Raw genomic sequence first — 21939 nt, forward strand, 5'->3', positions numbered from 1 at the left:
GAAATTGCCCTGAGGGGTGTAGCTTCCAAAATGGGGTCACTTTTGGGGGGTTTCCACTGTTTTCATCCCTCCGGTGCATTGCAAACGCGACACGGCACTGAAAACTATTCCAGCAAAATCAGAAATCCAAAATCCAAATGGTGCTCCTTCTCTTCTGAGCCCTGCTGTGGTTCCAAACAGCAGTTTATTACCACATAAGGGGTATTGCTATAATCGGAAGAAATTGCTTTATATATGTTCGGGTGTTTTTTCTACTTTATTCCTTGTAAAAATTTAACATTTCTACGTTTTTTCACAAAAAAAGTAGATTTTCACCTTCACATACTAATTCAAATAAATTTAGCAAAAAAACTGTGGGTTCAAAATGCTAACTATACCCATAGATATATTCATTGAGGGGTATAGTTTCCAAAATGGGGTCACTTTTGGGGGGTTTCCACTGTTTTGGCAGCACAAGACTTCCTCAAACCTGACATGGTACCTAAAATATATTCTAAAAAAAGGAGGCCCAAAATCCACTGGGTGCTCCTTTGCTTCTGAGGCCTGTGTTTCAGTCCATTATCACACTAGGGCCACATGTGGGATATTTCTAAAAACTGCAGAATCTGGGCAATAAATATTGAGTTGCATTTCTTGGGTAAAACCTTCTGCGGTACATAAAAAATGTATTGGAAATGAATTTTTGAAGAAAAAAAATGAAATTTGTAAATTTCACCTCTACTTTGCTTTAATTCCTGTGAAACGCCTAAAGGGCTAAAACACTTTCTGAATGCTGTTTTGAATACTTTGAGGGGTGCAGTTTTCAAAATGGGGTGACTTCTGGGGACTTTCTAATATATAAGGCCCTCAAAGCCATTTCAGAACTGAACTGGTCCCTGAAAAAATAGCCTTTTGAAATTTTCTTAAAAATATGAGAAATTGCTGTTTATGTTCTAAGCCTCGTAATGTCCTAGAAAAATAAAAGAATGTTCAAAAAACGACGCAAACATAAAGTAGACATATGGGAAATATAAACTAGTAAGTATTTTGTGTGGTATTACGATCTGTTTTACAAGTAAATACATTAAAATTTAGAAAAATGCTAATTTTTGCTAATTTTCTCTAAATCTTGGCGTTTCTTACAAATAAATATTGAATTTAACGACAAAATTTTTTCAGTATCATAAAGTACAACATGTCGCGAGAAAACAATCCCAGAATCGCTTGGATAGGTAAAAGCATTCTGGAGTTATTACCACATAAAGTGACACATGTCAGATTTGCAAAAATGGGGCTGGTCCTGAAGGCCAAAACAGGCTTAGACACTAAGGGGTTAAAGAGGCTCTGTCTCCACATTATAAGTGTCCTATCTCCTACATAAGGAGATGGGCGCTGTAATGTAGGTGACAGTAATGCTTTTTATTTAAAAAAATGATCTGTTTTCTCCACGTTATTAGCGTTTTTAGATTTATGCTATTGAGTTTCTTAATGCCCAAGTGGGCGTGTTTTACTTTAGACCAAGTGGGCGTTGTACAGAGGAGTGTATGACGCTGACCAATCGGGATCCTTTTAGATCGCTATGTGCTGTCTTATACTAACACATTATCGATACTGAAGTGTTTAGACCAGGGGTGGGCAAACTTTTTGACTCGCGGGCCACAATGGGTTCTAAAATTTGACAGAGGGGCCGGGCCAGGAGCATTTGGAGGGAGTGTTTGGGCCGGATATACTAAAGCATTAAATGTAGTGTGTGCAAACCTCATAGCACAGTAAGAACACTACAACCCAATTTATTAACTGTCTTTCAAATGTGAAAAATAGCCCTTATCAGTTAATAAATTTGTCTCAAGGAATATGCAAGATATGGCATTTACATACTATTTCGCAGATACTGGGAGGAGGAAATGTAAATAGATTAAAATAACATACGCACTGTGATTTATCAAGAAAAAAGTTCTGTTGACTCTGTAAATTAGCTGCCAACCTCTGAGCAGTAGCCGCCCGTTCTTGTGTTGACTGCTTGCTAGCATAGTTTGCATGCTTCGTGGCAAAGTGACGGCTGATATTGTACTCTTTGAAAACCGAAGGGCTTAATGGTGACGTGAAACGAAGTGAAAATTAAAGTGAAATAAAGAGAAATACGCGCCACATTAACCCCTTAATGACCGGGCCATTTTGCACGTTCATGACCAAGGATTATTTTTTGTTTTTTCATGGTCGCATTCCAAGAGTCGTAACTTTTTTTTTATTACGTCGACATAGCCGTATAAGGGCTTGTTTTTTGCGGGACGAGTTGTATTTTGTAATTGCACCATTTTTAGATGCTTACAATATATTGATTAACTTTTATTAACTTTATTTTAGGAGAGAATTGAAAATAAGCAGCTATTCCAGCATTAATTTTCACGTTATAAATTTATGCCCTTTACTATGCAGCATAAATAACATGTTACCTTTATTCTACGGGTCGGCACGATTACGAGGATACCAAATATGTAAAAGGTTTTATATGTTTTCCTATGTTTGCACAATAAAAACCCTTTTAGAAAAAAATTACTTGTTTTTGCATCGCCGCGTTCCAAGAGCCGTCATTTTTTTATTTTTCCGTCGATGTGACCGTATGTGGGCTTGATTTTTGCGGGCCAATGCGTAGTTTTCATTAGTACTATTTTGGGGTACATAGGACTTATAGATTAACTTTTATTTTATTTTTTATGGGGGGAATGGGAGAAAAGAGAGAATTTTGCCGTTGTTTTTTGCGGGTTTTTTGGACGCCGTACATCCGGCGGTTTCATTAATGTGTTCATTTTATTGGTCAAGTTGTTATGATCGCGGGGATACCATATATGTGTATGTGTTATTTGTTTTGACACTTTTACTGAATAAAACCACTTTTTGGGCAAAAAAAGTAGTTTTATTTGATTTTGACTGTAATTATTTTATTTTTTTTCAACAAACTTTATTTAACTGATTGACATTTTTTTTTTAAGTCCCACCAGGGGACTTCACTATGCGATGTGCCGATCGCATATATAATGCTTTGGTATACTTAGTATACCAAAGCATTATTGCCTGTCAGTGTAAAACTGACAGGCAACCTGTTAGGTCATGCCTCCGGCATCGCCAAACAGGCAGTTGCGGAAGACAGACCTGGGGGTCTTTGTTAGACCCCCGGCTGTCATGGAAACCCGACGGCGACCCGCGATTTGTTTGCGGGGGCGCCGATCGGGTGACAGAGGGAGCTCCCTCCCTCTGTCAAACACATTAGATGCCGCTGTCACTATTGACAGCGGCATTTAATGGGTTAAACTGCCGGAATCGGAGCGCGCTTCGATTCCGGCAGTTGCAGCAGGAGCCAGGCTGTGTATAACAGCCGTGCTCCTGCCGCTGATCGCGTGGGTACACTGGCAGTACCCGCGCCATCACAGGACGGATATATCCGTCCTCCTGCGCGAACTAGCAGCTGCTGAGGACGGATATATCCGTCCTTCGGCGTTAAGGAGTTAACAACGGTCAATGTGTTTTGAGTGCGCCATCTATTGGGAAAACGTGGGCATTGCAGGGAAAGGGGAAAAAAAAGGAGGTTTTTACTATGATTTGGACAAGTTCGGCGGGCCGGATTAAAAAGCCTAACGGGCCGTATGTGGCCCGCGGGCCGTAGTTTGCCCATGTCTGGTTTAGACAGTGAATAGACATTCCACGGGATGTCTATTCACAATCTGTGGACTTCGTTACTGTTTCTATGGTAGTTACAGCAGAGGAAGCGTAATCTCGTTGTAACCTGTCATCTCCACGTAATCTCGCGCGATCACGCTTCCTCTGCTGTAACTACCACAGAAATAGTAACGAAGTGCAGAGATTGTGAATAGACATCCCGGGGAATGTCTATTCACTGTCTAAACACGTCAGTATTGTTAATGTGTTAGTATAAGACCGCACATAGCGATCTAAAAGGATCCCTCTGCGCTGACTAAATGAATGAAGAGGAGTGCATGACGCTGATTGGTCAGCGTCACACACTCCTCCGTACAACGCCCACTTGGTCTAAAGTAAAACACGCCCACTTCGGCATTAAGCAACTCATCAGCATAAATCTAAAATCGCTAATAAAGTGGTGAAAACAGATTTTTTTTTTTTAAATAAAAAGCACTGCTGTCACTTACATTATAGCGCCGATCTCTTTATGTAGGAGATAGGGCACTTATAATGTGGTGACAGAGTCTCTTTAAAAAAAACAACTGATCCATTGACTTCTATGGGGGCCGTCAGGCCGTGAAAACGGCCAAAAATAGGACGTCCTATTTTTGGCCGTGAAAACGGCCAAAAATAGGACGTCCTATTTTTTGATGGCCATTATTCACGGGCCGTTAAAAAAACAGCCGTGTGAATACACCCATAGAACATCATTGTTCTGAAAACGGCCGGGTCACTGCTGCACGGTCACTTTTCATATGTAGTGGTTGTAAAATTTGTATTAAAGTATCCAATTGTGTATGTAAGCATTTTTCCAGGATCTAAAGTAAGTTTACATAGAAAACACTGTCCAGTAATCCCTTTGAAGATACTACAGATTTCTACCCTGTCTGTAAAGCAAAGATATTGAGAGAATGTGATATGTAAATTATTGAAATGGCATCTCATTCCAAAATTAATCTGTGTTACTTATTTTCCCTTACCATAAGGAATCCCAACTATATTATGATCCTTCCACTGGAATTTATTACTACTGCGAGGTGGAGAGCGGTCGTTACCTGTTTCATTCAAGGGTGGATATCCAGTCATTTGTGGACCCAAACGCTCTGCCAAGCACAGAGAAAAAGCAGAAAAAAAAGAAACGTGAGCCCAGCAGTCAGCAAGAGGATGACCATGTCAGTAACAAGCTTTGTTCATTTTATTATTGCTTGAATTATTTGCGATCCTTAACCCCTTCCCGTATTTGGGCGTACTATTCTACCCTGATTGTGTAGTTCTGACCACCATAGGACTTTATAGTACATCCAGCGGATGGCGCGAGCACAGGAGCTGCGCCTGCTACATCAGAAGTGCAGGCTGGCTGTAATATACTGAGAAGTCTGATCTCCACCGTTTAGCCCCTTAGATGCCGCTGGGAATAGCGACCATGGCATCTAAGTGGTTAGACAAAGAAAGTGGGCTCCCTCTGTTACCCCATTGATTCAATGCGTTCGCAAGGACCTGATGTGTTGCTAAGGCAGTCGTGTGCCTAACCAAGACCTCCTAGGTCTGCCATGGCTATGCCTATTAGGGCCTGCCTAATAGATTGCCTGTCAATTTATTAATGACATGCAATGATGCTTTGGTATACTGAATGAAGGCCCGTATATTAAAGCTAACACAATTATTCGTAGCGCATGGTGGATGACGTTTAAAAAAAAAAAAGCTAAGTACGTGAAATACCTTTTTTTTTTTTTTTTTTTTTTTTTTTTTTATTTTCTTCCTCTTCCTCATTACCCTCCTCCGCCAAAGGAATAATAAAAGTTAATCAATAAGCTATACCAAAATTGTGTTATAAAAAAAAAAAAAATTGGCTCATGGACTGCAGCAATGTCACATGTCAATTAAGCTGCAGAGTGAACAGGAAACAAAATGGTGTCTCTCTCCCCGACCTCTCCCCATCCCTCAAGTAACTTTAAAGTGAAATAAGTTCTATATTTTCATAATTATGCCATTGAAAGCTACGACTCGTCCCACAAAAAGCCAGCCCTAATACAGCTACGTTAACTGAAAAATATAAAGAAGTTATGGCTCTTGCAACAAAAAATCTCCTGCAGTCCTAACAAAATAGGCTTTGCCCCTTAGGGTATGTTTACACGCTTAACAAAAAACTTCTGAAAATACGGAGCTGTTTTCAAGGGAAAACAGCCCCTGATTTTCAGACATTTTTTGAGCAACTCGCGTTTTTTACGGCCGTTTTTGGAGCTGTTTTCATTGGAGTCTATAAGAAAACAGCTCCAAAAACGTCCCAAGAAGTGTCCTGCACTTCTTTTGACGAGGCTGTTATTTTACGCGCCGTCTTTTGACAGCGACGCGTAAAATGACAGCTCGTCGGCACAGTACATCGTAAAGTCCATAGAAAGTAATGGGCAGATGTTTGCCGACGTATTGGAGCCGTTGTTTCAGACGTAATTCGAGGCGTAGAACGCCTCCATTACGTCTGAAAATAGGTTGTGTGAACCCAGCCTTAATGAGACTGTCACCACATTATAAGTGCCCTATCTCCTATATAAGGAGATTGGCGCTGTAATGTAGGTGACAGTAATGCTTTTTATTTAAAAAAACCGATCTTTTTTCACAACGTTAGGAGCGATTTTGGTTTATGCTAATGAGCTTTCTTAATGCCCAAGTGGGCGTACTTTTACTTTCGACCAAGTGGGCGTTGTACAGAGGAGTGCATGACGCTGACCAATCGGCATCATGCACTCCTCTCCATTCATTTACACTGCACTAGCGATATAGATATATCGCTATGTGCAGCCTCATACACAAACACTAACATTACTACAGTGTCCTGATCATGAATACACATGAAATCCAGCCTGGACGTCATGTGTACTCAGAATCCTGACACTTCTGAATCTTTTTTTGTGAGATTCCGGCTAGTGAAACCAAATCTCGCGAGATCACGGAGCTAAACTTATAATGTGGTGACAGAGTCTCTTTAAGGAGTTAAGGTATTTTATAGAAATGATTTGAGAATTCCATAAAGTACAGTTTCCCAATATAATGTATTACAATGGAAGGTACAGCTAACTGAAGAAGTTCTATAAACAACGGTATGAGGCAATTTCTGTATTAAAGGGCATTTCCGAGCTTATGAAAAACACAGAAAAGTACCTGTATGTGTGTGAATCTTCACCACCGCTCTAAAGTAATATTTTTTTATTTTTGTTGTTTTGCACAGCTTTGTGCCTCGCTGTTTTTATTTTGCTAGGGCTCTCTGTGGGCGAGATTACCTATGTAGAGGACTACAATTCCTATGACTCCCCTCCCTTCTTACAGGCATTGCCTTTATTTACAGCTGCCAGCAGGCCCCTCTATTACAAGGTGTAAGGTAGTGCTGTAATTACTCACTGTCTGCTACTGAGACACAGCTTAGTGCAGAGTATTGCAGCAATCTGCTGCCCTGCATGTAAAACGCAATCCCTCCACTGACCGAGATTGAGGGTGGCGATAAGAGGCATGTGATGTCCCAGACTACAGTGAGGGGAGATAAACACCAGGACCATGGTCATGTGACTACATGGGAGACTGGCGTACAGAGGCATTTCAGCTACAGACAGTACATTATTAAGTGACTAATCTTACTGCAGTTATACCTTTTCGACATAAGGTTTTAAAAGGGGCTTTCCGTTCTATAAAATTATTTTCCTGTGTGACAGATTCTGGTCCTTGCTTAGTGACCGTGTGACCCTGTAGTAGCCTCCATGTTCTCCTAAAGGGAAATATTTGAAAAATGTTTAAATGAAATGAAAGTTGGGCTTTCCCAGGTGTAAGTGCGCTCAGAACAGTAGTATATAACCTCTGTCTCTCTTACTTGTTTTAGCAATGGCTGGTCCTAAATTAGGGTTAAGGCTCTGGTTTGTCATGAAATAAACATTTGGTGGTGGATACGAGATCATGTTTCATACTATTCAGTTATGCATTTCCCTGCACAGTGTGGGGACAGGACGGGAAGGTTCTTGCTGTGATTTACTGCCAACTAAGAGAGGGCACTTTTGCACCGCAGATTGTCACTAGGCCTGTGTCCATTGCTGCACAAGATGCTGGTTTACTTCCAGACATGCTCCTTTTGTAATCCATTACAGTTATGTTGACTGTTCATCCTGTCTTTAGGTACAAAACCTGACAGAAATCATGGTTGGCTTGAGGATTTCTTCTTATGGATACTCTCCATACAAAGGTAGAGTTGATTTATTTTATTGTATCTTGAATGGTAGGTCAATATTAGGTTTTAGATGTACCGTATTTTTTGGACTATAAGACACACCCAGGTTTTAGACAACAGAAAATAGGGGGGAAAAAAAATCATATTTTACTACTTTTATTAGTTTTACAAAGCAAAAACGGGAAAAGGGTGTTTTTTTTTTGATTTTTTTTTTTTTTGATTTTTTTTCACATTTTTATTAGTTCCCTTAGGGGGCTTGAACAGCGATCATTAGATTGCTGGTTCAATACACTGCAATATATGGATGAGTTACGGAGACAGCGTTACTCGCTGAGCTACGGTGTTTCCGTAACTTCCATAGTGGTGAATGACCGTTACAGAAACATCGTAGCTCAGCGAGCACTCTGCTGTTTTCGTAACTCCTGATCTCCTAACCAGGAAGTGGCCGGGAGACAGCGGAGCCGAGTAAACCGGGGTTTAGGGGGCCCCGTTCTAGAGATAGGTGCGGGTCCAAGAGGTGGGACCCGCATCTATCTGACATTTGACATATCCTGTGGAAAGACCCCAATAAATGCCGCGGTCACTATTGACCACGGCATTTAACTAAACGGCCATCGCTGTTTCTGGCCGTTAGAGCAGCGTGTCCATTGTAAAACACATCTGACGCCTGCAGTGTATAGAGCGGGCTCAGCGCATGAGCCTGCTCCGCTCCAAACATCATTCCATCCTCGCTCCATGATGTGCCGGCACATCATGGGTCGCGAAGGGGTTAAGTAACAAGCGGTCAGGGGGCTCGGCACTGCCGGGTCCCTTGACTGCAGACTAAGCTGCAGGGACTTTTTAGCAAGCTTTATTCTTGCTAAAAACTGCGTCTTATAGTCCGAAAAATACGGTACTTCTCCATCTTTAGCCCATACTACATTTCCAGTGGGTGAAAAGCTGTTAACTACACATGTCGCTTGTTTTTGGCAAACTGTGGGTGAGGGTAGGTAGAACTTATACTGTATATCTTATAGACGAGACTAGGTATGGAAAACCATTAGATACAGACAGATGACACTTGTAAAATTTATTCATTTACACACTTAAACCCTAGCTGCACCACTCAGTAACTATACGTCGTCGCAGGAGGTTACTTCCCGCACAAAAGCTTATAGTTACTGAGTCGTTCCGGGTGCACACCGTCGGCGACAGTGTGCACCGGGAACCGGAAGGTCAGCTGTCTCCAACAGCTGACACTCCACTCTTGTCGGCCAGCGGTCCTTTGCCGCTGATTTAGGCAATTAACCCAAATGCGGCGATCGGGTGCGGCAGACCCCACTCTGAATTTGCGGGGTTTGCTGATGGTTGACATGGCAACTGGAGGCCAAACAATGGCCTCGGTGTCTGTCATGGACGGAAGCCTATAAGCACCAGCTTCCTGTCAGTGACTGGAAGTCACTCTCGTTCCCGGTGCACACTCTTAGTCACAGTGTGCATCGGGAACTGGGAGGTCAGCTGTCCCCGACAGCTGACACTCCACTGTTGCCGATTAGCGGCTCATCATTGCTAATTTCGGCAATTAACTTTAATGTGGCGATCGTTTGCGATCGCAGTATTTAGGGGGTTTGTAGCACATCGGCAGCACCCATGCAATCGTGTAGGTTGTCATGGCAACCAACCGGAGGCCAGGCAACGGCCTCCGGTTCTGCCATGTATGGAAGCCCATGGGGACCAGCACCTGGCTGGTCCTCATAGGCTTACTCTCAGAGTGACTGTGACATCACTCTGACAGTTGGAATACGTTACTCTACTATGTAGCGTAATGTATTCTAGCAGCGATCAGTGCTGCAGGTAAAAAAAAGTTTAATAAAAATGTTTTATAAAAGTTGTAAGTTAAAAAAACACTGCTTTTTTTCCTATAAGTCTTTTATTATAGGAAAAAAATGAAAATGTACACATACAGTATTTGGTATTACCGCTTTCATAACCACCAAACTATAATGTTTTTTTTCCCGCACGGTGAACACCGCAAAAAAGCACAAAAAAACCTATTGTCAGCATTGCTATTTTTTGGTCACCACCCCTCCCAAGTTATAGAATAAAAAGTCGCATTTACCCCAAAATAGCACCAATAAAATCTACAACCCGTCCCGCAAAAAACAAGCCCTTGCACAGCTTTTTTGACTGAAAAAGAAAAAAGTTATGGCTCTCAGAATAAGGGGACACAAAAAAGAAATAATTTGATTTTATTGCACAAACGCTGCAAAACATAGAACTATATATATAATATCGCCGTAATCGTACTGACCCGCAGAATAAAGTAACATTTTATGTATTGTGCACGGTGAACGCCTTAAGAAATAAAGGATTGAAAACTCCAAAATCACAGTTTTTTGGTCACCTTAGCTCCGAATTTTTTTTTATAAAAAGTGATCAAAAATTTGTATGTACTAAAAAATGGTGCCAATAAAAGCTACAACTCCTCCTGCAAAAAAATAAGCCCTCACACCACTCTGTTGACGGAAAAATAAAAAAGTTATGGCTCTTGGAAGGCGGGGAGTGAAAAACTAAAATGAAAAAGCATAAAAGGATCAGTCCTGAAAGGGTTCATTTAATTTCTAACAAAAAGACATTTATGACCACATATGGGGTATTGCCTTAATCAGGAGAAATTGCTTTACAAATGTTGGGCGGTTTTTTTTCTTTTATCCCTTGTGAAAATTAAAAAATTCAATATTTTAGTGGTCAAAAATGTTGGTAATAGTTTTCACGGCCTAATTCCACTAAATTCTACAAAAAACCCTGTGGGGTCAAAATGCTAACTATACCCCTAGGAAAATTCTTTGAGGGGTGTAGTTTTCCAAAATGGGGTCACTTTTGGGGGTTTCCACTGTTTTGGTCCCTCCAGGGTGTTGCAAACGAGACATGGCACCAAAAACTATTACAGAAAAATTTGCTCTCCAAAAGGCGCTCCTTCCATTCTGAGCCCTGCTGTGGGTCCAAACTTCAGTTTATGACCACATATGGAGTAATCTTAGTAATCAGGAGAAATTGCTTTACAAACGTTGGGGTGCTTTTTTCTCCTTTTATTCCTTGAAAAAATTCTGTTTTAGCAGAAAAAAAGTCAACTCATCTTGATAAGCTAATTCCACTAAATTCTGCAAAAAAACTGGGGGGTCAAAATGCTAAATATACCCCTAGAAAAACTCATTGAGGGGTGTAGTTTCCAAAACTTTGGGGGGTTTTGGCTGTTTAGGCACCACAAGACCTCTTCAAACCTGACATGGTGCCTTAAATATATTCCTAACAATAGGAAGCCCCAAAATCCAGTAGGTGCTCGTTTGCTTCTGAGGCCGGTGCTTCTGTCCATTAGGACACTAGGGCCACATGTGGGATATTTCTAAAAACTGCAGAATCTGGGCAATAAATGTTGAGGTGCGTTTCTCTGGTAGAACCTTCTGTGTTACAGAAAAAATGTATTACGAATGAATTTTGGCAAAAAAAATGGAATTTGGGAATTTTACTTCTACATTGCTTTAATTCCTGTGAAACGCCTAATGGGTTAAAATACTTTCTGAATTCTGTATTAAATACTTTGAGGGGTGCAGTTTTCAAAATAGGGTGATTTTATGGGGGCTTTCTAATATATAAGCCCCTCAAAACTACTTCAGAACTGAACTGGTCCCTGAAATAAAAATAGCCTTTTGAAATTTTCTTGAGCATGTGAGTAATTGCTGCTAAACTTATAAGCCTTGTAACGTCCTAGAAAAATAAAAGGACGTGGAAAAAACGATGCAAACATAAAGTAGACATATGGGAAATGTTAACCAGTAACTATGTTGTGTGGTATAACTATGTGTCTTACAAGTAGATATGTTTCAATTTAGAAAAATGCTAATTTTTGCAAGTTTTCTCTAATTTTGAGTTTTTCACAAATAAATAGTGAAAAAAATGGGGTCGATAAATTCAATAACATAAAGTACAATATGTCACGAGAAAACAATCTCGGAATCGCTTGGATAAGTAAAAGCATTCCCGAGTTATTACCACATAAAGTGACACATGTCAGATTTTAAAAAATCTGCTGTGTCCACATGGCCAAAACAGGCACAGTCCTGAAGGGGTTAAAGAGCGTTGTCTCATTGTCTAACCAAAACAACCCCTTACCGTGGCTAATCTGTAGATCTACGTCCTAGCGTCCTATGCCGTGTGCAGCTAGGGCATTTACCGTGCTTTAATGGAAGATTGTGCTGTATAGCTAAATGGCATTAAAAAGACTTTCCTGTGAAGACAGGGAGCTGAAATGATCATCTCTGTCCCAAAAAGCGCTAAACACAATGATCAAAGTGAGCGCTGGGTTTAGCACTGGGACCCAAATCCAGAAAGCTTACTTCCTGCATTTGGGCATATGCCATAGAAACTGTGATGCTGTGATGACCTGTTACAATAGGAGAGGATGACCCAAAATATAACACACAAAAAATTACCATAAAACATATTTAAAAAGGTGAAATTGCGCTGTGCACTGTGAGACAGTGACAGGTAAAGTCATTGAGGGAAGGTACATTTCCCCTAGAATCCTGTCATATGTATCCTAGGCTCCAGGGAATGAGTAGTTTTTGCAATAGAAAGCTCTAGCTTTCCAATCTCGGCTTAAGGAAAAGCCGGAAAAAGGACCTGGAGTTGGATTGGGGAAGAGCAGGGCGGGTTCCCCAATCCCTAGTCCATCTCTGTTTGTAGGACAAGGCTGCTGCTCTATTAACTGCACCTGCAGCCTGTGTATAAAAAGGTGCAGACACAGAGTGTGTGAGTCTCACCCCTGACTCAGACTGGAGACTACGAAGGCTGGAGTAGCCTGTATTTCTATGTGAGTAAAGACCTGTGTTACTTTGTGTCCAGTGCCTGGTAGGAAGGCACTTGGTATAGTTAGATAATATCTTGTTTAGTTAGTGCTCAGACGAGCAGGATTTATTTTGTATTTTGCCTTGTTGTACAAGAGGCTGTTTCTTTGACCAGAATAAAACACAGGCAAAGCCCTGTTATGACTTTTAATACACGGTGTCCCTGTCTCTGGCTACAAAGAAACCACTGTACCAACCTCTCCTGATGCTAAACCCTCACAGCACATTCAGGCGTTTAAAGACCTTAGTCCTGAAAGGGTTTTATAAAAAAATAAAATCCAGCCTGGTTGCCACATGTTCAGCTTTTGGATCTCCAGCAATCGGCTGACCTTGCCATTGGCTACTGCAGGGATACTGTAGTATTACAGGGTGCCCATTCAAGTTACGCACCGACCATGTAATACCTGGTTCACCATAGCTGGAGCAGGTTTTATTTAGTTCCTCTCTGGTCTGACTGATAGAAAATACTCCCCCACTCGGGACCCCCCCCCCCTCTATCTGGTTGGATGAAGCATCCTCCATGATTTGAGATGGTTCTATGCATGCTTACTGAGAAGACGTTCATTCTTGTTTAGCCCAAAAGTGGTTCTCAAACTTTACTACGTGGATCTCTTAAAGAAAAACTTCAGAAATGGGGCAACAGGAAATGTTTTCCACCTTTTTTTTATTTTTTTATTTTGTTGTTAAACAAAGTGCAAAGTGTATTGTAGCTGAAATCGTCCGTTCGAGAAGTATTTGGACAGTGACCATTTTCAGCATTTAGCCTCTGTACACCGCCACAATGCATTTGAAACAAAGCAATGAAGATGTGATAGAAGTGTAGACTTTCAGCTTTAATTCAAGCAGTTTAACAAAAATCTTGCATTAACCATTTAGTAATTACAGACCTTTTTTACATACTCTAGGCCCAAAAGTAATTGGAAAACTGGCTGATAAGCAGTTTCATGGCCGGGTGTCGTCTATTCTCTCCTGAGACTAAATTTACAAGACGTGGTCAAAATGTGTATTTTGTGCCGAACCGTGGCAAAACCATGCCATTTTTCAGTCAGTTATTTATTTGTACACCAAAAACCAGACCAATTAGGAGCTTGAAACCAAAATGAGGGCCATATAGTTAAAATTGTATAAATACTTTATTTGATTCTCATATTAAAAAACATAAATGTTTACATACTATGAAGATAAACACTTGACCAGAATATATCAAAGAACAATGGGATCAACAATTTGCATCGCGTATTTTTTTGCTGGACTAAAGTAAGTCTATATATTATATTATCTATAACATGAAGAGAATTTATTATGGTGGAAGCGTAGGTTTATGTCCAAAATGCAAACAAGATTAAGTATTCCTCTATGCTAAACAGCCAACCATGTGTGATATAGGAAAAATTTAAATCCCTGCATACAATAAATATTAGATAAAACGCAGGGATAAATGTATCACTATTTTAATAATATGCCCTCATGTATTAGACGTATTCTGCTGATTGCTTTTTATAGAAGTATAACAGCATCCATATTAATAAGACTTACTTATCCTTGAAAGATCTTTATTGAAGTGTGTGCTGCGCCTCGTCGCGCGTTTCTCTTAGTAATCCTCATTTATCCAATTTTAACTATATGGCCATCATTTTGGTTTCAAGCTCTTAATTTGTCTGGTTTTTGGTGTACTATACTTGAGTCTAAACCACCGTATCATTGTTATGGACTTCAAATCAGTATTTATTTATTTGTTCATGACTAATGAAGGCGATAAAAGGTCTAGAGTGGATTCCAAGTGTTGAATTTTCATTTGGTAGCTGTTCATGGGAACGCTCAATATGCGGTCCAAAGAGGTGTCAATGGGAGTGAAGGAGTTCACCATTAGGCTGAAAAACAATCCTATATACAGGGTTGTAATAGGAGCCTTACGGGAGATGCTGCCGGCGCTGTATGGTTGCTAGGTGTCTTGTTTGCCTTGTGTCTAAAGGGTCTATTACACCGGCCGATTTTGGCTGGTGCAGCAAGCGCCGATCAATGAGACAGCTTGTTGATCGGCGCTCCTTTCACAAGGAGCTATGTATGTATGCTAACGCCGATGCTGCTGCAGAATCAACTGTAGCCTCTGGTGCCGGTGTCCTCGCTCGTCTGACACGATGCAGGACCTGTGAGTGACGTCACAGCGTGATCTCTCGAGAACACGGCTGTGTCTGCACTGCCAGAAGCTGGGCGTTGTGAAGAGAAGTGGATGATACTTCTCATCAGAGCGCCCAGCTAGTAAAGTATTAAAAACGCCCCGATGTACGCACCTAATACACGCCCACTTGGACTTTTACTTTTAAACACACCCACTTGGACTTTTGCAAGCCTCATTTGCATAACTACAAAAATGGTCATAACTTGGCCAAAAATGCTCGTTTTTTAAAAATAAAAACGTTACTGTAATCTACATTGCAGCGCCTATCTGCTGCAATAGCAGATAGGGGCTGCAAAATCTGGTGACAGAGCCTCTTTAAAATCCATTATATAGACATTTTTCCCCCCAAAAAATGTTATGATAAAAAAAAAAAGTAATTGCAGAGGTTAAAAGTTGTGAAGTTACGTACAATAATTATAGCAATATATGTTAAAAAGTTATTCATATAAAGAAAATGTATTAAATTATCTCTTGGTATTACTGTTAAATAAACAGAAAAAAATAAGACAAATCTAAATTCAAATCGAAAATTGCCCAAAGAGTCGAGAAAAAAAATATTGAAATTACATTTTTGGCCAAAATCGCTCATCCCTAGTCTAGGCTCACACTGTGTTTGTTTTTGTCCTTTGTTTAAAGAGGCTCTGTCACCATATTTTGCAACCCCTATCTGCTATTGCAGCAGATAGGCGCTGCAATGTAGATTACAGTAACGTTTTTATTTTTAAAAAACGAGCATTTTTGGCCAAGTTATGACCATTTTTGTAGTTATGCAAATGAGGCTTGCAAAAGTCCAAGTGGGTGTGTTTAAAAGTAAAAGTCCAAGTGGGCGTGTATTATGTGCGTACATCGGGGCGTTTTTAATACTTTCACTAGCTGGGCGCTCTGAAGAGAAGTAACATCCTCTTCTCTTCAGAACGCCCAGCTTCGACTTACCTGCAAACGCTGATGCTGCTGCAGAATCAACTGTAGCCTCTGGTGCCGATGTGGCCGTCACGATGCAGGACCTGTGAGTGACGTCACAGATCTGCACTGTCAGATGCCTGGCGTTCTGAAGAGAAGAGGATGTTACTTCTCTTCAGAGCGCCCAGCTAGTGAAAGTATTAAAAACGCCCCGATGTACGCACATAATACACGCCCACTTGGACTTTTACTTTTAAACACACCCACTTGGACTTTTGCAAGCCTCATTTGCATAACTACAAAAATGGTCATAACTTGGCCAAAAATGCTCGTTTTTTAAAAATAAAAACGTTACTGTAATCTACATTGCAGCGCCTATCTGCTGCAATAGCAGATAGGGGTTGCAAAATCTGGTGACAGAGCCTCTTTAACGTATGGACTGGGAAAAGCTCCTGACTTAAACGTTAAACAAAGGCTGTGACTGATGCCCAACAGTGGCATCCATCACCTATAGACTAATAAAGAATCCGTAAAACTAATATATTGTGAGCTTTTTCATGATGTATCCATTAAATGGATGCCACTGTTAGGCATCCGTTTGACAGATCTGTCACAGATAGGCTATAATGCTATCTGTTTAAAGCATACGTCATGAAAAGCTATTGAATAGCCAATGATGTGTCCGTTAAACAGATGCCTGTGACGGGTGCCATACGTCACCCATAGACTAATACAGTATTTGTTAGTGGAGTCTTCATTTTTTTTTTTGGGCGGTATACTGATGCGGGATGGTGTCTGGGCTGTAGAAATTACACGCAAAAAATAGGACATGTCCTATTTATTTATTTTTTTTAATTTATAGACCGTGCCCCTATAATTTATAATGGGAGCACGGGCCGCAAATGGGTGGCTGTCTGTAACCGTAATCACGGACTGTGCACACGGGTACAGCCGTGTGCAGTGGGCCTCAGGTTGGATATTTTTGACCACTGCTTGTGAGTAGTCACTGTAATATTTGAGGAACATGCTGTAATACGAACTACAGACCGGCACCAATCGGCATGTGCCACTACGTTCTCCTCATCGATATTCACCTGTGCAGAGATCTTAGTCACTATAACTAATGGCATTTTCATCCAAAATAACAACAGTCTTACCACACTACCTAGGAACTATAAGTCGTTCAACGGTCCACCATCTAAATTCACTAATATATGGCTAGCACTTCATGAAGAAATACTTTTCAGGGGAAACGGTCTAGAGCATTATGGTACAGCTGTTGCAATAGGCTGATTATGTGGGTACCAGAGTGCCCTATACTTGAGAGGTTGTCTAAAAATTGGTTCTGTAACAACGAAGGCTCTGTTCACATCTGCGTTGGGGCCCCATTCTGACGTTCCGTCGGAGGTTTCCGTCAGAACGGGACCCCGAGCAGATACAAACTGACACCGACGGAAACCAGAGGTTTCCGTCTCCATCACCATTGATTTCAATGGTGACGGAGCCGGTGCCCCTGGTTTCCGTTTGTCTCTTTTGTGCACCGGATCAGTAGTTTTGCCAGAAACAATAGCGTAGTGGACTACGCTATTGCTTCCGACAAAACGACGTGTTCGGTGCACAAAAGAGGCAAACTGAAACCACGGGCACCGGCTCCGTCACCATTGAAATCAATGGTGATGGAGACTGAAACCTCTGGTTTCTGTCGGTGTCCGATTGTTTCTGCTCGGGGTCCCATTCTTACAGAAACCTCAGACGGAACGTCAGAACGGGGCCCCAACGCAGATGTGAACAGAGCCTAAGCAAATTTAGTTGGTTCTATTGGCTATTTAGGGCTCTGGGAAAGCTCAACTTTCAATAAATTTGGGTAATAAGACCACGTTTATTTGTCTATCTATCCTGAATGTTGTCAATTTTCCCCAAGGCGTCAGTGGAGATGAGAACGTCCTCTTCCTGTAGTACAGCCCATGGCACAATAAGTCCGTATGACAGGGAACAGTCTGCCAGCAGAAATAAGAAGCCTAAGTTGAGCAGTCATTGTGTAGACTCCAATGCCAGAGACGGCTCCTCCAGTTCAGATGACAGTGAACCCGAGGAAGGGGAGCTCACTGATTCTGAGAAGACGTCCAGTGATGAAGACGTGTCCAGTGCAAGCAGTGTCTCAACTCATAACTCTGATGTTGAAGGTGACCTGACTTGCATTTAGAGTTTAAATATACACTTACATATTTAAGATTTGAGTTGTCAGTTTTTTAGGGGCACATTTATCAATTGTATCGCAAGAACGACGCCTTACAAAGTAAGAAATGTTTAATTAGAATAAAATTGAGCGCCACAATCGTAAGTTTAGCCACCCCCTTTAAGGCATCTTAAAAAAAAGAAAACTGTTGTACATGTCGCAAAACCAGATTAAAAATGCGGCAAGTCTTTCATAAATATGCCACACTTTGCATAACTTTTATGCCATGTTTAATTTGATAAATGTGCCCCTGAATTTTTTTTGATTGGTTAGCAAACTATTGCTTCTTTGTGACACCATTTTTTAAGCTGTAGATGTACAGAACATTGGTTTCATTGGTCGCAAGGGTAGACATGTGCTTTAAACTAGCCATACATATCAGATTATTATCCACCTATGTCTTGTCAGAAACAAGGATCAGGATTGTTGGCTTTTACCATCCCGATCTTTGTTTCCCTGGAGGTGGATACCTCTAGAGATGTCTGGCAGCTGATTATTCCCCTCTCCTTATAACCTGGAATCGCTGGAAATTGAATTCCCGTAAGAGTTTTTGAAGACCAATACTTCTGTATTACGGTTGCATATTTGAACCTGTTACGGCCCATGTTGTACCACTGTATGCCTTTTATACAAAGGCACATTCAAACAGAATCTGTAAGGGAAAAAATTCTGCCATTATTCAGGTATTTCCACAGAGGCACCACATGTAGCGCCTCCAGAACTTTCTTCTGCCGTAGAGGGTCTGTGCACGCAGCAACGCCGTATGCATGGACCCTCACAGGGACTTCTGCAGGGATGTTCAGTTCCTGGTAAATTTAACCGGCTTAATAGTCGTGAATGATGTCCTTGTCCAGGAAACTGGTAGGTTCTTTATGTGTAGGTGAGCAGTTTAGTTTATTATTTCAGCTGTTTTCTATGTATGAGCATTACAGTAGTTGGTTTGAGATTGCGAATCTGTTAAGTAAGTAGAGTGTTTGTCCAATACAAAAGAGGCAATATTAAATCCGATTATATGTATGTTATCTACTTGGACTCTTCTTGCTTTTTTTTTTTTTATAGATTTGCAACCTGTGGTTCTGTAGTTCAAATGGGCCACTTATTTAGAATTTTGACGCCACCAAAATGCCAAATTTGGCCAATATGACTACGGTGGTGTCCCATAGCAATGGCACATGCCTAATTGGTTCTCAAAAAATGGCTTACTTGAATCTAAACACCATCAGTCCATAAGTGGTGAGGTAATATAAAATTATGTATCCATGTATAAGAATTGAAAAAACATTCTGTTTGTATGACTTGTGCAGACACAGATCGGATCTGGCCTCCATGTATCCGAGTAATAGTAGTAAGGTCGCCAGTGCTACAGAAAGGATCCCTGTTTATTATAACCGCTGAGAAAAGTGCCACCATCGGAAGGTAGGTGCAGCTAATGAGAAAATGTAAGCATATTGGAGATAACTTCTTGTCATGAATGTAACATGTTTTGGTATTGTTTAGGGAAAAGAACTTGGGTCATGACATTCGTGTTGCAGAAGTTGGTGTGAGCAAGGTGAGTACATTGTGTTTTGGGTAACTTTTGAATTTTTATTTTTTTTCCGTATATTATCTTGTACTGATCCTAAATTGCAGTTGGATTTATAGTCCAGATCTGAGTTCACAAGTCTGTGGGCTTCAATACAGAAATCTCCCAGCATTCCTAGTTCAATTGGTGATGTGTTCTGGGAAATGTTGCCTTTACACCAGGCACTGTACAGAGAAGTGGTGTAGGAAAAATGGATTCCCCCAGCATTATATGGGCTAAGCAGATTTCTGCGAGATGTCTGTCAACAACTATAGACTATTTCCATTCGTATTGTATGCCTTCTCTCGGAGTTGGCTTTGTTTACTTGACCTATTCACAACTTCTCGGCACCCAAACCCCAAAATGATTTATTTTATTTGAATGTGTGTACTTGCTCTGTAGAATAATCAGGAATTCATTTCATACCCTTATTTTCTTTCATCTTTAGTTTCATGCAGAAGTTTACTTTGACCACAATTTGCAGAGCTATGTACTTGTGGATCAAGGCAGCCAGAATGGCACAATCATTAACGGCAATCAGATTTTGCAGGTAGGTTCATTGTCTGTTCCACAATGTGCCGCCCTTCTCTTTGAGGTTATAAGTTCACCTCCACAGTCCATATAGCTGTCTGTTTGTCCCAACAGCTGTCCCTCCCGGCCCACCTCATACATATTCACCTTTGGCCAAGCGTGCATGTGTTCTCACTAGGGAGAAGGGAGTTTGCCACTGCCAGACATCTCTAACAGCAGCTTAACTCCTTACAAATAAAAGGATCTTGCATGTTGAAATCGAACATGCCCGACCCTTCTCTTCCCCGACATCTGCTGTCAGAAGAGAGTTTGGACACTGTTATACACATTACATAGTCGGCTGGCCCCGCCAAAATTGGGTTCGGCCAACATTCCTCTCAAGGTGGCCATACACATTAGACAAAAGTTGATGAAGGTGGAAGATTTCGACCAGAACGACGATTGTTGGTAACAAAATTAAGCAAAGGATTGTTATAAACCATTGATGGACGAAATTAATCTTCTAAACAATTTGTTGATAGTGTTGGAAATTTTTGCCCAGGTATCAAAGTGTTGAATGTGTATGGGTCACTCTTTCGATCACAAACAATCGTTCTACAAATGACAACCCACAAAGGAAGAGTAGGGGGGTTTGTCACTTCCAGCCATATATCGGCCAGTAATTTTCTTGTCCCATCGGACAAGTATGGGCCGATTGCACGACTATAATGGCCAAAGGACGTGTATGAAGCCATTGTATTAAGGAATATTTGGCGAACGAACAATCATTCGAACGTCACCCTCAAGTAATGTAAAAAAAAATAACATAATTGGTTTCGCCGTGTCCGTAAATGTCCGAACTATTTTATTATAACATTCTTTTTAACCTGCTCAGTGAACGCAGTCAAAAAACAAAACCGAATTGCTGTTTTTTGGTCTCCTTATCTCGCCCAAAATATAATAGAAAAGCTGATCAAGAAGCCACATGTACCGTAAAATTGTACCAATAAAAACTACAGCTCGACCAGCAAAAAACACACCCTCACAAGGCTGTTCAACAAAAAAAAAAAAAAGTTATGGCTCTCAGGATATGGTTAAAACATTTTTTTAACAAAAAATATTTTTTTTTTCTTTGTAAAAAGTTACCTAAATTTGGTATTGCTGTAATCGTATTGACCCACAAAACAAAGTCTAACATGTCATGTTCACTGCACGGTGAACGCCATAAAAACAAAATCCAAAATACAATGGAGGAATCGTTTTGTTTTTTTTTCCTCCCTCCCACCCCACAAAGGATTTTTTTCCAGTTCCCTAGCACATTATATGGTACATTAAATAGGGCCACTAAAAACTCCAACTTGTCCCACAAACAAACTCTCATCAATGGAAAAATAAAAAACGTATGGCTTTTGGAACGCCAGGAGGAAAAAAATAAAATAAACCAAAAAATGGCTGTGTCTCCAAGGGGTTACGAGTGCACCTGTTCCTTAGTTTTAAGGTCAATAACTTTAAAGGGGTTTTCCCACGAGGGACATTTGACATATTTACAGGATATGTCAATATGTGTCCAAAGATAGGCAGCACTCCAAATCAAGGTGCAAAAAGTAGCTTTTAATAGCCCTCGTGCAACGTTTCGGCTCAATACAAGGAGCCTTTCTCAAGCAACTTTAGAATACAAGTTGCTTGAGAAAGGCTCCTTGTATTGAGCCGAAACGTTGCACGAGGGCTATTAAAAGCTACTTTTTTCACCTTGATTTGGAGTGCTGCCTATCTTTGGACACATATTGG

General features: G+C 40.8%; 1 protein-coding gene across 1 annotated transcript in view; it reads left to right on the forward strand.

Moving 5' to 3' along the window:
• Positions 1-21939, forward strand: part of AGGF1 (angiogenic factor with G-patch and FHA domains 1) — a 57978-nt gene that overhangs the window by 18825 nt on the left and 17214 nt on the right. The window contains exons 5-9 of the mRNA XM_075838578.1: positions 4662-4847; positions 17766-18027; positions 19385-19496; positions 19578-19629; positions 20090-20191. Coding sequence (XP_075694693.1) covers positions 4662-4847; positions 17766-18027; positions 19385-19496; positions 19578-19629; positions 20090-20191 — 714 coding nt within the window. The remainder of the gene's footprint in view (positions 1-4661; positions 4848-17765; positions 18028-19384; positions 19497-19577; positions 19630-20089; positions 20192-21939) is intronic.

The sequence above is a fragment of the Rhinoderma darwinii genome, chromosome 1, assembly GCF_050947455.1.
Source record: "Rhinoderma darwinii isolate aRhiDar2 chromosome 1, aRhiDar2.hap1, whole genome shotgun sequence".
In the NCBI taxonomy this organism is placed as follows: Eukaryota; Metazoa; Chordata; class Amphibia; order Anura; family Rhinodermatidae; genus Rhinoderma; species Rhinoderma darwinii.